Source organism: Acanthaster planci, linkage group LG19 (genome assembly GCF_054643075.1).
Source record: "Acanthaster planci isolate LZ-2023a linkage group LG19, COTS_SCS, whole genome shotgun sequence".
Taxonomy (NCBI): domain Eukaryota; kingdom Metazoa; phylum Echinodermata; class Asteroidea; order Valvatida; family Acanthasteridae; genus Acanthaster; species Acanthaster planci.
Genome location: NC_141795.1, coordinates 593,572 through 606,880, shown reverse-complemented (window position 1 = coordinate 606,880; position 13,309 = coordinate 593,572). Strand labels below are relative to the sequence as shown.

Here is a 13,309-nt window from a genome sequence, read left to right as displayed (position 1 = left end):
CTAGCAATGACTGTTCTGTTTGCCAAACTTGAGTCTTCACCCCAAAGAATGCAGCCCAAGATAAGAGAAGAAAAAAATCTTTGTGAGGCGTCTTGAGGATGAAGGGAAAAAAGGGGTATTCACTTTGTGGATCTGTCTCTCAGAGCTATTGTCGGAATGCTGCAATACATGTAATCGGCTGACTGCATTTCCTCTTATCCGTCTGCAATATTTTATCCATCGCCAAAATACTCTGTCATCCACCATTCCCTCAGGACATTCAGCCTCAGTTATTTTTACCACCGATCCCCTCCTGGTTTCCACAAAGGTTATCGGGAGTGAGATTATATCATATCGATGACAACACCACAATGCCTGCAGGGCAATCTGCAGGGTTAAGAATCTGGTTTTTTTTTTTTTGTAGAGCAGGCATCAGCATGGGATCAATAGTAGAAAACTCCATGGGGGGGGCGGGGACCATTTTGAGACTTTTGAAAAGTGGATAGACAGCAAGATATGAAATGCAGGACAGTGTGGAAGGGGTGCAAGCATACATGACCTTTGGATCTGGCATTATTGGAGGGGATAAGGAGGCATGGACCAGGCAAGGGGGAGGGGTTGCGACTCGGTTCCACGACCTAAGTTACTGATCCAGGAAGGCATGGTTATGTGAAAGGGGGATGGGGGCCAAAACAAAATGGGAGGAGGAGGTCAGAAAGTGGGTCAAGTAGGAAATTAAACTCCCCTGGTAATAGGTCGCAGCACAGGGTTTCAACATCCCGGTAATTTACCATGAATGATGTTTGTTGAAAAAGGAGATGGATGGTAAAGAAGTGGCTTGTTTATTTGGTTTTTTTTTAAGGAGGGACAGAAGAAGTTTGAATCCTGTGGAAGCTTTCAGGTTTGGGTCACACTTTGTACCTGTAAATGAATAAAATCATTCTGTATGTTCTGTGCATAACACCCTGGTTACTGGTGAAAAACGCTACAGCAGAGAAGTTGGGTGACAGTCCAAATGCCATCGGTGTCTTGTGCCATGCGCCCACTCATGTTGCTACAGATTTGCCAAATTATCCTCATGTGTACTCGGTCGTAGCGACAGACATGTGCATGCACTGTGTCTTCAAAGGGTAAATTATTACTTACTAAGGGGTAAAACAGTTCTTGTCTTTTGGGTAATTCCAGAAATACGGGGTCCCAAAGTGTGACATTTTCATGTCCCTGTTACATCTGACCTTTGTTATTTGACATGGAAATATCACCGGAATTGATTTCAAACTATTACTATTTGTTTTGCAGGTAATTTGCAAATTTGCAATTTGCCGGGATGCCACAAATTCATGTTTTGCCATGAACCGGCCCTAGTCTTTACCTACCCTGCTCTCTGAAGACGATAATGTGCCGGTTTTCTTATTCAGCTCTCGCTGTAGGACATTCAACCTCAGTCCCTCTGCATCCAACAACCGACTTGTCACCTGCAGAGACAGCATGCAATATACATCAATGAATCTCTGGAAAAAACTTACCAGTAGCTTTTCATGGAATCTGTATCAGTTGTGTGTGGACCTTGATAACGAGTTTGCTAGATAACTAACTTTGTTAGTTAAGGGTAATTCCAGAAATGAGGGGTCCAAAAGTGTGACATTTTCGTGTCCCTATTCCATCTGATCTTTAATATTTTACATGGAAATATCTCCAGAATCGATTTCAAACTATTACTATTTGTTTGGCGGATAATTTGCATTTCAAACTATTACTATTTGTTTGGCAGATAATTTGCATGAATTCATAACTCTTGGAGATTAGAACATGTGTTCTGAACTTACAAAATCTTAAGTCAGATGCAACAGGGACACACAAAAAATGGACCCCTAATTTCTGGAATTACCCTTAACAATAATAGCAAAGCAAAAAGTTTGCCATAAGGAATTTTTTCCCGACGTTAACGTCTTCATAATTCAACATGTTGTCCACCTGTACCTTATAACAAAGAACCTTTCTTTGCGTTTGTCCAACATTTTTACTTGAGAGCATTTCAAGATTTTGGGTAAGAGAAGTTTCGGGCAACTCTCCTCCACAATCTGAAAGGAGTCCTTTAACTCTCCAAAGTTATTTTCACTTCTTCAAATTGAAAAAAAAGGTGAAAAAAAAAATTATCAATACATCAATGGATTAATCAAGTAACTGAGTAATACATGTACAATGTACTTGTAGGCTTGCTTTAAATACTGTGCATATGCAGTGGCATAACTAGGCTGATATTTTTCAGTGGGTGCACAAACGTTTTTCAAGGGATTACTGTACATGTACATCTTGTAACTGAGACATATACTAGTACACAGGTTATGTACATTTCAAAATCTCCAAATGTAGAGGGGGGGGTCATCCTTACTTCCCATGGTGCCGGTAGATGTGCCCCTCTGTGCATGCATCTAATTTGTACATGTACATGTACCTGCCAGTTGACATGGGCAACCTTGATGGTCAAGACTGCACCAATAATTTTGAAGATTGTTTATGCAGGTTCACATCTCTCGCCAACATGTAATGTTTTTCATGAGATCTTAGAAAGCACAGACAATACAAAGCTAATAACATGACACCAGAGGGGGACAAAAGCAAATACTTGCAAATTGAATGGCTTGAAGATGATAGGCCTGTTGAATCTATTATATTTGCACGTGATTTTTTTACAGGTAAACAAACAAACAAACTCTTACTGTTGACTTTTATCCTGTCTAGAGTAAGGTGAAGGAAAGTTTAATGTTTTATTGTTTTTGTCATTCATCGATGCATTTGACATATTTTTATAAGTTTACCATTGATGCTTTTACAATGTGCTATGGACACTTGGACAAGCAAAGAGACTTCCTGATAATGTTTGCCTTACGTTGCTTCAAAGAAAATATGACAAGACAATTGTCAGCGGGAGTACTGTTGATGTGGAAAAGCCTTTTTCCAGTGACCTTAAAATGTGAAATCATGTATACAACAGGAAATGAAAAACATCTGCATCTGCATTGCCCGGACCAGTTGCCTAGCAACAAGGCAACACTTCCAATGGCTGTTTCCTAGCAATATTTCTTGCAGGTACGAATTATGATTCTGTGGTTTTAGTACATGCAGCTGAAATGACAGTTCACCTCGGCCACGCATAGCAATATTGAATAAAAAAATTATAACTCATGTAACAGTATGTGTGTAATCATAGCCTTACTAGAGCAGATCAATCATCAACCTGGATACGGAAGTTATGCATGCATTCTATAGAGATTCGCCAGGAGACAATTATTGATGAGCCCCTGCACTGAGGAAGCAAGTGCAGGCAATAAGGGTTTACACCATCCAACTAGTCCTTCATCTACCGTAATTATAACGTCATGTCGGCATTCAACCAAGAAGGCCACTGTGTGGTTCTTGACCTAGCAACTACAGAGAGTTCTCCATATCAGTGAAAATCAAATTGAAAACTACACGTACCACTGTTTCAGATGAAAAGAATAAAGAAATTATCCAAGAAAGCATTAACCTTTTTCCTGTTGCTCTGTTACATTATAAAATTTCTACCAGACTGCATTGTGTTTAGAATACTCCATGTAAGTCTCCTTAGTCAAGGCAAACACACACGCTGGTTATGTCAACTTGTGCAGCACCTTGCTTGACTACAGGCTAAGTTGTGTCTGGGAGTCACGAGAACTAAAAGCTTTTTTTATTTCTAAAAAAATCCGGCTATAAAACCTGTTAGCTTATGATAAACAGAGTGGTCTACACTACAGATATTCACAAGGTGAATATGTACAAGACTCACTACAACAAAGATGCAAATTTTGACCTCTGCTGGTTCCCTGCAAGTGGCCAGTATCAGTATAGTCAACCAATAAATGGCCTTGATGTTACCAACTATATGTATTGGTACCAGGTCCAATTGGCTGTTGAGGAGAGTCACTTGGCACTAGCATCCATGAACAGATGTTCATATTTCCACAGCCTCTGGCAAACAGGTAACATACTCAGACTTTGGAGAGACATCCAACCCAACTTAATGTCCAACCCTGCTTTATATCCAAGTCCATGTAGTTTTAATGAATTAGGTCACCAAAGGACAAAACAAATTTTAAAAACACCTTAGCTGCAGCTGTGGCTATTCGAGTATTAGTGGCCACAAAATCTGTAGCTCCTACAAGCATCCCGGACTGGCCACTGAGTTTCCTAAGCGACGGGTTCAATGCTGTAAGTCAAACCGGTCTCATCCTGATCAACATTTGAACTAATCCACAGCCCACATTAGAAGCCATTACTGTAGTTGTAAGTGCATGAAGCTCACACACAGGGGAAAAGCACACTCTACTAAATGCATCTCTGACCAACAGGGTGTTATGACCAGCCAAGAGATGCACTTGCCTCAAGTTTAAGAAAGTGTGTGAGCATTAACGGCACCTTTTCAGATTGGTCTAGGGATCAATTCATTTACACGTATTTCAACTTATCAGCGAATTAAGTGTCAGTGACTTGACACCTGTGCCTTTTATACAAAATGGAAGCGCATGTGAGTGCCTGAAGAGAAAGTTCATTTCTAAAAAAATCTTTTTAAAATCTATCATGACTGGATTGACTAGCTGAGAAAATTTCAGCTTGCACAAGATAATGAGCGCTCAGGTTTCCCCTTTGGTCTGTTACCTCTAGCTGAATCCCAAAGATGTCTTTGCCCTGTTTCTCTGCTGGCTGTGATGGGCTCTGAGTCATTATCTCTAGAGAACATAAAAAAACAAGAGGTCATTTTTAGTTTATTTCAATGCATTTTTTTAATAATCCCAACTGCCACAAAAATATGAGATCCACTAATGTGCCCACAAATCAAATGATCAATGAAGCATTGTAAATATGATATTAATATTAAATTAACAATATTATTCCATTGACAATTTTTATTTGTACAAAGCCCGGGCAAGGGACAGTGGACAGGTTTTTTTCTGCTGCTATTTTATCCTAATTACTATTTCATTCCCCCAAGCTAATATGTCATTCTCAAAATATACTTATTCTTTTGAATGAATTTCCTAGGAATTCGTTTGCATGAATTCCTAATTTAGTCACACAGATTACTAATTTGTGTGAGCAAACGACAGGAGAAAAGTCCTGTATGAGTTATACATAGTCTCAATGCAAGCATTGCTATTGTGTAAATAGTTTATACAAATTCCTACACACAAGCAATTCAGGGAGCACAAATTAATAATTCTTAGGAAAGACACAGAAATTTGTATGAACGAATTAGAGATTTCTGGGAATGAATTAGTAATTGATGAAGACACTGTAATTTGGGCAAACAGATTAGCAAGTTATGGGAATTCCAATGCACAAAATAAAGGGGTTTGAGGTGGCCACTTCAAATTAAAGCTGAAAACAGCTACCGGTAGCAAAAAGCTGAAACGTAAAAGGTTCCCATACTTTTGTACAGACCAGGCATACAAAAAAGCTGAAATCAGCTAAAAAGCTGAATTCTCACACCCAAGAAAATAGTAACACAAAAATAAACATTTTCACCCTGTACCTTCCCAGGCTTGGTACATTTGTGTTGTAGATAAAGTAGCTCCAAGTCTGAAGCCAAACATACAATGTAATATACGCAAGAAAGAATAATGCATTAATTATGTGGAGCTAATCCTGTCAAGTAAAGGAAACTTTCATCTCTCTAACTAGTAACGTTTTTATCTCAGTCAGCAAAGACAGTGACGATCCAGGCATCTGGGGAAAAAGTGTCTGTTATTCTGAGGTTAAACCCCTCGGGCAAATGTCAGATGTCTGGGCAAACATGACAACCCCCAGGACACCCTAAACCCTTGTCAAAAGATAATGTAACACTGATGACTTCATCATACATGGTACAGAAAATAACAGTTGAGATACAGACATCAACAATGAAATGTCGAAAAGAATTCAATTTCTTAATATCCGTCCATCTTACACTGAGGAGAGTTGACAGCGGAAAGTGTAAGTTTTGATTCCGTATAAATCACACAATTCCTCTGGGAACTATGGTGGTCTAGCCCTTTTTTAAAGGGCCCATGCAGTACAATTTGTTTGAAGCAGTTTTGGTACATTTCCTTTAAAATTGTCCCATGTTAACCCTGATTATTTTTTTTAAGATTTGTTTTACCTGTTGTATATTTATGAGCATAAATGCAATGTCATTCAAGGTACAATTCTAGCATTTCAGCTGTTTTCATTAGAACATTATCAACATTTGGTCATTTTGCTGTCATGAGAAATTTTGTATACTTCGGTGATCTTTTGTTTAAATTAAAAGTAGTGGATCGGTGAACGTAGTTTACTTGCAAATACTTTCAACTACATTTTGTAGCAAATTTTTGATTCGCAATTTGAACAGAAACCCTCCCCCAAAAATGAAGTGTCTGCCTGAAATAACCTCACAGCAGCACTGCCTTACATTTGTCAGCGAAAGCACGGAAAAGTTTCAATGTTTAAAAAGTACACTTTTCAATAGAGTAACCAATAAAAGTCAGATGATTTTCTCATATCTGTGAGAAAAAAGTAGCACAAAACATGTTCCCAATTATTGGAGTTGGTTCCACTTTACACTTCGTTATCCGCCCCAAGCTGAACTGCACCCCCAATCGGCGAAAGAAAGACAGGTGGTTACAAGCAGGTTCTTGCACGTGTTCTGCATGTACGCAAAGACGATATGTGCCGGAATAAATCACTTGTGTACTAAGCATGCTTAGTGTGAAACACGCATATACTTGCACGCCTCATGGCGCGCCTATGCGGTGGGTACCAAAAAACAACAACAACAAAACCACATATGACAACATCAAATACTGCCCTAGTGCATATATTCAATGTCTTTTGTAAGACTTGAAAAACTATCACCTTCTTTTTGCCTCCAGTGTTAACGAGTATTTAGATCTTTAAGACATCTGTTTTATGTGATCTACAGACCTGTTGCTCTTTCATGCTACTATGTTTTAAAGGAACTCTAAAATTGTGCAGACTGAAAAAACAACTCTCTCGCAAGCCTTGTTAATTTGAGGAGGACAGGATGTTTCTTCAGATGTGTGATACAGAAAGTCTCCTTCCTCTTCCACAACTTTTTTCCCCGAGCAAGGTCAGTGAATGGCCAATCAGTCACATGCAGGAAAATTCTTTCAGACAAAAACATATCCTCTGATGACTGATGATGATCTACAGTAGTAGTGGATGGGGGGTGCACCCAAGATACCCCCCCCCCATTTTCAAATTTACTTTTAGGGATTTTAGGAGAAATTTAGTTAACTTCACTATGATTTTCCTATAGTATGGAAATAAACCTGAACGCTGATGTTGGGCTCCCTTCCATTTGGGCACCGCCCCCTTTCATAAATGTCAGGTGCCCTCTCCAAGCCGTAAATACGGAGATTGGCCACTGTAGCATGAAGTGTACATGTAGTTGTCAGATCACAAAGCCACTGAACACATGATGGGTTACAAAGGCATTCGATGGGAAAACTAGTAGTTACCAGTATACACGTATTTACAGTATGTACACAATAATAACCAATTCTTCATTAATTCAAAAAGGAATTTTTCGGTACATACATGTACATGTAGTATACCTTCCAAACCCTCATTTTTACCTTATTTATTCATCACTTATTTTGAAATGCACAGGGCATGTTCCACTCGAGGAAAATCAACAAACATTATTCATATTACAAACAATTTATCAAATTCACCACATTGACTGGAAGACAAGCTGGAACTTGACACCTGTCACAGATGTGTACATGTACATGTAGAGAGATAAATGATAGCAGTGGGTTGCATCATCATAAAAACTGTTGGAGGTACATTACAATAATAGGCCAGTGGGTAAACAGGCATAGTTACGTGGCCTTTAGACAGCACTGAGAGGTTAATATTTGCCAAAAGAGATACTTAAAATCTGCTGTGTTGTTGACTGGATAAGTGGTATTGTTATATGGTACAGACATTGCCTACAGTAGCAATTGTGAAGATTCTGTGTATATGCTGGTGCAACTTTCCAAACAAACGCATTTTGCAAATGTATGTTAACAAACTTAACGTAACTAGAATTTATAAACATTCAAACATAAACAATTTGACAGTGCATGGATCTGTTCATATTCCACACGTTTCTCAGCCACTTGGAATTCATTTAAACAGGAAAAAGGGGCCCGATGAAAGGGGTTTGCAGTTTTCCGTTAAAACGATGACAATACTGATATTATGCATGTATCAAAACTTCAACAGGAAGCTTTTTCAAATAGGATCCTTCAGCAAGTGAACTGTATCACATGAAACTCTCACCTTTCCACAATAGTCATTAACATCCTTCTGCAGCCTCTCATAACTTTCCTCTTTTAAGTTGCTACCAACCACAGTTTTCAACCTTCGTGTAACCTTATTGCAAGTGCACCTTTTTAAAAAATTAATAATTTAAAGCAACCCGTTCCAGACAGCAATTAGTGTGAGGAAGCAAATTTGCCTAATAAATTATGTTGTTCCTTCCTGATTGCCTGTTGTAACCACGAACAGTGAAGGAGTAACAGACACATATGGCAATTTTAGAATGTAAAACAAGACTGATAATTTTCACAGGAGCGTCCATTTATCCTGTTCATTTTACAAAATTGATAATTCCAGATGTGATCCATGAATCACAATATACTGTGTCTGGATAGTTTCCAAGGTACATTCAGCTTACAAGTTAAAAGATTCATTGTTTGCTTGCCACTATTCCACTGGTGTTGGGGAAGATAAAAAATGGGATTCTTTTCTCAAAGGAGCCATCCAATTTTTTTTCCATCCACAAATGAATCCTCCCCCCTCTCCCCACAAGGAATGTAGGGGATTCCATAAATATGGGACCCAATGTGTGACACTTTTGGTGTCCCCCTTACACATGAAACAAATTTTGAAGATCGGTTGACACTACAACAGAAAGACATTTGGAAAAAGGAAAGTGGTAAAAATTACAATCTTGTGTGTGCTGCCTAATATACTGTTAAATGGATGAAATATTTTATTGAGTTGTTACAGTATAAGGTGCGAACAAACTGATTGGTTTCGTGCGTGAGGAGGACACCAAAAATGTCACAAGGTGGGTCCCAAATTTATGGAATTATCCATGTGGTAGTATTGTGTCTAACATGCTTGTGCTTCCAATTTCTTCAAAAGACAAAGCAATATACATGTAATTCCAAGGGGTACAACTTGTCCCATCTCCCCCCCCCCTTATGCAATTACTGACTGGCTTCATCGCTGCCTGATGAATGGCAGTGGTTTGCATTGATAAGGAGTATCACAATGCTCCGAGCTTAGGGTGGATTTTCGGAGAGATTATCCAGATATGTGCACTTTTCCAGGGAGAGTCCCTCTGCACAATGCAGCGTCACCTGTATTCACATGTCAAGAGCACTGTTCACTGAGTATGCCAAAGGTTTCGTTCTTGTAAATATTAACACTGGATAGGGGAAAAAATAATGCATCATACAAAAGTGACAGTTTACTCAAAATTATTTTCAAAACATACATGTGTGTGCTTGCAAGTTGGTGCCCCATACTTGTACACATGTAGTTGTCAGGTGGTTTATGATAGTGGCATCAGTGATAAACATTATAAACACCAATGAGTCATTGGCCTTTTTTGGAAGGGTAGAAAGCGCTAACATTTGTTGCAAGATCAACTGATTGATATGGGAGGAAAAAACCAAGCAATACTGAATACAAAGTGAGGGAGGCAGGAACCTTCTCAGGAGGAAATTTCAGGAGAAATTTTCTCTGTCTTTTTTTCCCTCTGGGAAAGAAAAAACCAGGGAGATTGAGACTTAAACCCTTGGCCTGCTGTTGACAATACATACAGCATCACAAAGAGTCATAAATTTTGTGCTGTTTTTCACCACACAACCTGAACAATGCGTTGGATTGTTCTTCCCAGTACAAAGGTGCAGGCCTTTGGAGGCACCACTCATTACATTCGGATAGTGTACACAATACCATTTTTATCACGAACCTGCATTCTCCCCAATTTACACAGAGCTGTAAAATAGAAATAATAGGTAAACAACAGCTGACAGCCCTGGGCATTCCCATGTCCAAACTGTTTTCATTAATCCTATACTCAATTCAACTGGCCTCGAACAGACAAATTTGCTCAAAAGGTACGGCTGTGGGCGAGAAACAAAACAGTCCATTTTTCCCACGAAGGCCGTTCCAGCTTGTGGCAGCTCTATATGTAGACAAAAGATGCCGCAGTGTGATGAAATGCTCTAGCGAACTGAAGAAGGTTTCTTATTGGAAATCTCTGTTCTGATTGTGATGATGTGCACCATCTAGCCCTGAGAAGTTGCATCAGTCATTCTGTAATTATACTTTGCATACTTGTTATCATCTGAAGTGGTACGATGGAGCGATTCCATTACTGATTCGATTCCACCGCTGAGAATACATTGTACGGTACTAGCAATTTCTGCTGAACTGCCGATGAAGGTTTTGTACCGGTAAGAGGAGTTCCAGGCAGGGTTAAGCTGTGGCCAAGCTGCCAGACGCTATCTGTTCCCTGGACCCCCCTCCCAAGCTTCCAGGGAAGCAGGATATTTACATGTATAGGCACAAAGGCTGGAATAGGTAATAAATTCAAACTCTTCCTGTTTTTCCCCACAATCCTAGTAAATTTGGAATTGTGCCTTTTTCTTTACACAGAAGTGATCACATAAAACGTAATGGCAAATCAAAAAGAAATTTTCCACAGTTTCTACTATAGATTCTCCAATTTACAAAAGCAATCTGACTGCACAGTACCAGATAGCAAGTACCGGTACCTCGATGCAGTAATGACTTCAAAAGAGGTGCCCTCACCCCTTCCCCATCGTAGCTCCAACACAGGAAAACTAAAAATCAATACAAATGTATGTCTAAAATTAGAAAAAAATGTTCTCTCTTACAAATTACACCCCCATGTACATGAGAGTACCTTCATGTACCTCACAATGTCAATTTTTCCTGGACACGACCACATCAAACATTTCTACACTATCAGTTTCCATACAACTACGTGTACATGTAAAACTAGGAACGAAATTGTGATCTCCAATCGTACCACAATATTGGAAACATTAATTACACGCATGCACATCCAAAGCAAATGTGACTCAACGTGCATCTGAAAGTGACCCACCTGTTAATTTTTCCCTCACGTCAAGAGAGTGCACAGCAGTGTTTTTCACACGGTAGGCCTATCCTTTCTGGTTTGTCCTCCCCTCCCACAAACAAGGCTTTTACCAACAAAGCATGGGAAGGTTTGCTACCAGACTGTCCCAGATCAGCATGCTGAACATTCTGAGGGGCTCAAGTTCAACATCAAGGTCTGTTATGCCCGGGCACCCAGACCACTGGGAATGAAGGACGAGGGGTCAGCAGAGGTCAGCACACCTGCTGCTGAGACAGCCCGCTCACAGCACGGTCACTAATTGACTAACACGAGGAATATCATGCTCTATTTAACCCCCTAGAAAGACTACCAATCTACAGTGCCCAGGATATGCTGCTGTTAGTGCAGAGGTGTTTGCTGAAAAACAAAATTCCAGACACTGTGTGTACATGTGTGTACTGAAATATGACACTGACTCTGATAAATTTCTTTCTAAGTTGCATTTGGGACATACCTTGAACATTATTTTCAATGATGACTTGCAATACCAATGCATTAACTCCTACAGTAATTAAGAGGAAGCACAGTTTTCTTCATCATCAATTTGCCAAAAGGTAGTTTACATTAACTATGAGCCAAAAGCTTTGAAAACTAGAACGTTGCCATTTTGCATATAAACCTGAAGTGGCTTAAGTACAAAAAATTACTTTTATTCAGAACAAATTTCTGAAACAAAAGAAATTAAAATGATACATCAAATCCTAAGTTTTTCAGTGGCAATGGGCCACAAATTAAATTAGAAATGAAAACCGTGGGGCAGACAAGAAAGTTTGTGCATGTACAGGATAGTTGAGACTGAATAATAGACAAAGGCATTAATATGACTGCCCAAGCAATTATCTTGGGGACCTGCAACTAAACTTAATGTACATGTACAGGAGCAAGTACTGTACATGTATGGGGCCCAGGTGTTGAGTGAAACTGTCAGACCTGTTTTGAAGTGTTTATTCACATCTCATGTAGTTTCGGGTTTAGTTTTAAGTGGCTACTTCATTACTGTGTACACATTTCCTCTTGGCAATTTCCAAACAATTAAACAATGTATATTGTGTACGCAACAGCTGCAGCGATTTCTTAGAACACACTTCCACTTTCCACTTGTTGCAGCAAAGGTGAAATAAAAGGTAGCAAAAACATCAATTTCATCAAACAAACACCACTCACATGCTACATGTGCCTGTATGTGAACACAAAGTGTTTGTGTCAACCATTTACAGCGAAGTGCTTTCGATGAGAAGGGTGAGCATACAATGAATTTTCTTTTACTAAATCATGGCTAGAAAAAAATCACTTGATTATGGAACTTAAAACCTTAAACCTTCATACATGTACATGTACCAGTAATTCTTTTAGAACTTTTGTAAGCTACTGCCCTGGATCTTTGAAAATCCTCCTAAGTGGGGGGAAATGCAACTATTCAGGGATTAAAAACCCCACTATGCAATATAAATGGACACAGGAAGTTGCTGGGATCTATGTATGCATGAACTTCCTGCATCCCACAAAATCCTTCCAATTTACCCTTGGGTAGATTTTGAAAGATTTGTTGCATGAAAATTAATAAATTCATAATCTAGTCACAAATACCCGGTAGCAAAAGTAAGCCACTTTGTTGTGATATCATTTCACTAAACGGAGAATCATTCAAAAGTCAGGATTCATGCACCAGTACAATGCAACAGGAGTATATTTCTCCATCATGCAACTCAACAGCTTGGTGGAGTTCCCCATTTCTCCTATTCTTCCAAACTTCCACAAATGACTATAAATTTACCTCACTGAAATAGATAACACCTGATCGGTACGATGTAGCTACTGCAAGCTGTTGGCAAACTGCAACTCACTTGTGAAATTAATCAGGAGTGTAACAGCTGCATCGGTACGTCAAATTCTCATGGGATTGGCCATTTATGTAATTTGATTTCAATTCCAACATTCACAATAAATGGTACTGGCTATGCCATTGTTACTTTTAATATTTAAGCTTGTAATAATTGGCTAGTGTATACAGTATGCACATTTTAGATGTGTATTTTTTCCATACTGTTTTGATTTAATTAATTTTTTAGTGTTTAAAATGATGAACTTTACTCTGAATGC

The 13,309-nt window shown here is 39.0% G+C and overlaps 1 protein-coding gene across 2 annotated transcripts in view; it reads right to left on the bottom strand.

The window, feature by feature from the left end:
* LOC110973316 (ras-GEF domain-containing family member 1B-like) overlaps positions 1-13,309 on the bottom strand; it is a 104,723-nt gene that overhangs the window by 89,905 nt on the left and 1,509 nt on the right. Inside the window, exons 1-3 of one of the 2 annotated variants that reach the window (XM_087130009.1) lie at positions 11,177-11,311; positions 4,657-4,727; positions 1,356-1,454 (exon numbers count right to left, since the gene is read on the bottom strand). In XM_087130009.1, coding sequence (XP_086986135.1) covers positions 1,356-1,454; positions 4,657-4,722 — 165 coding nt within the window. In that variant the 5' untranslated portion in view covers positions 4,723-4,727; positions 11,177-11,311. Of the gene's footprint in view, positions 1-1,355; positions 1,455-4,656; positions 4,728-11,176; positions 11,312-13,309 lie in introns of those variants that run through there. The other variant, XM_087130008.1, reaches the window with a different exon arrangement.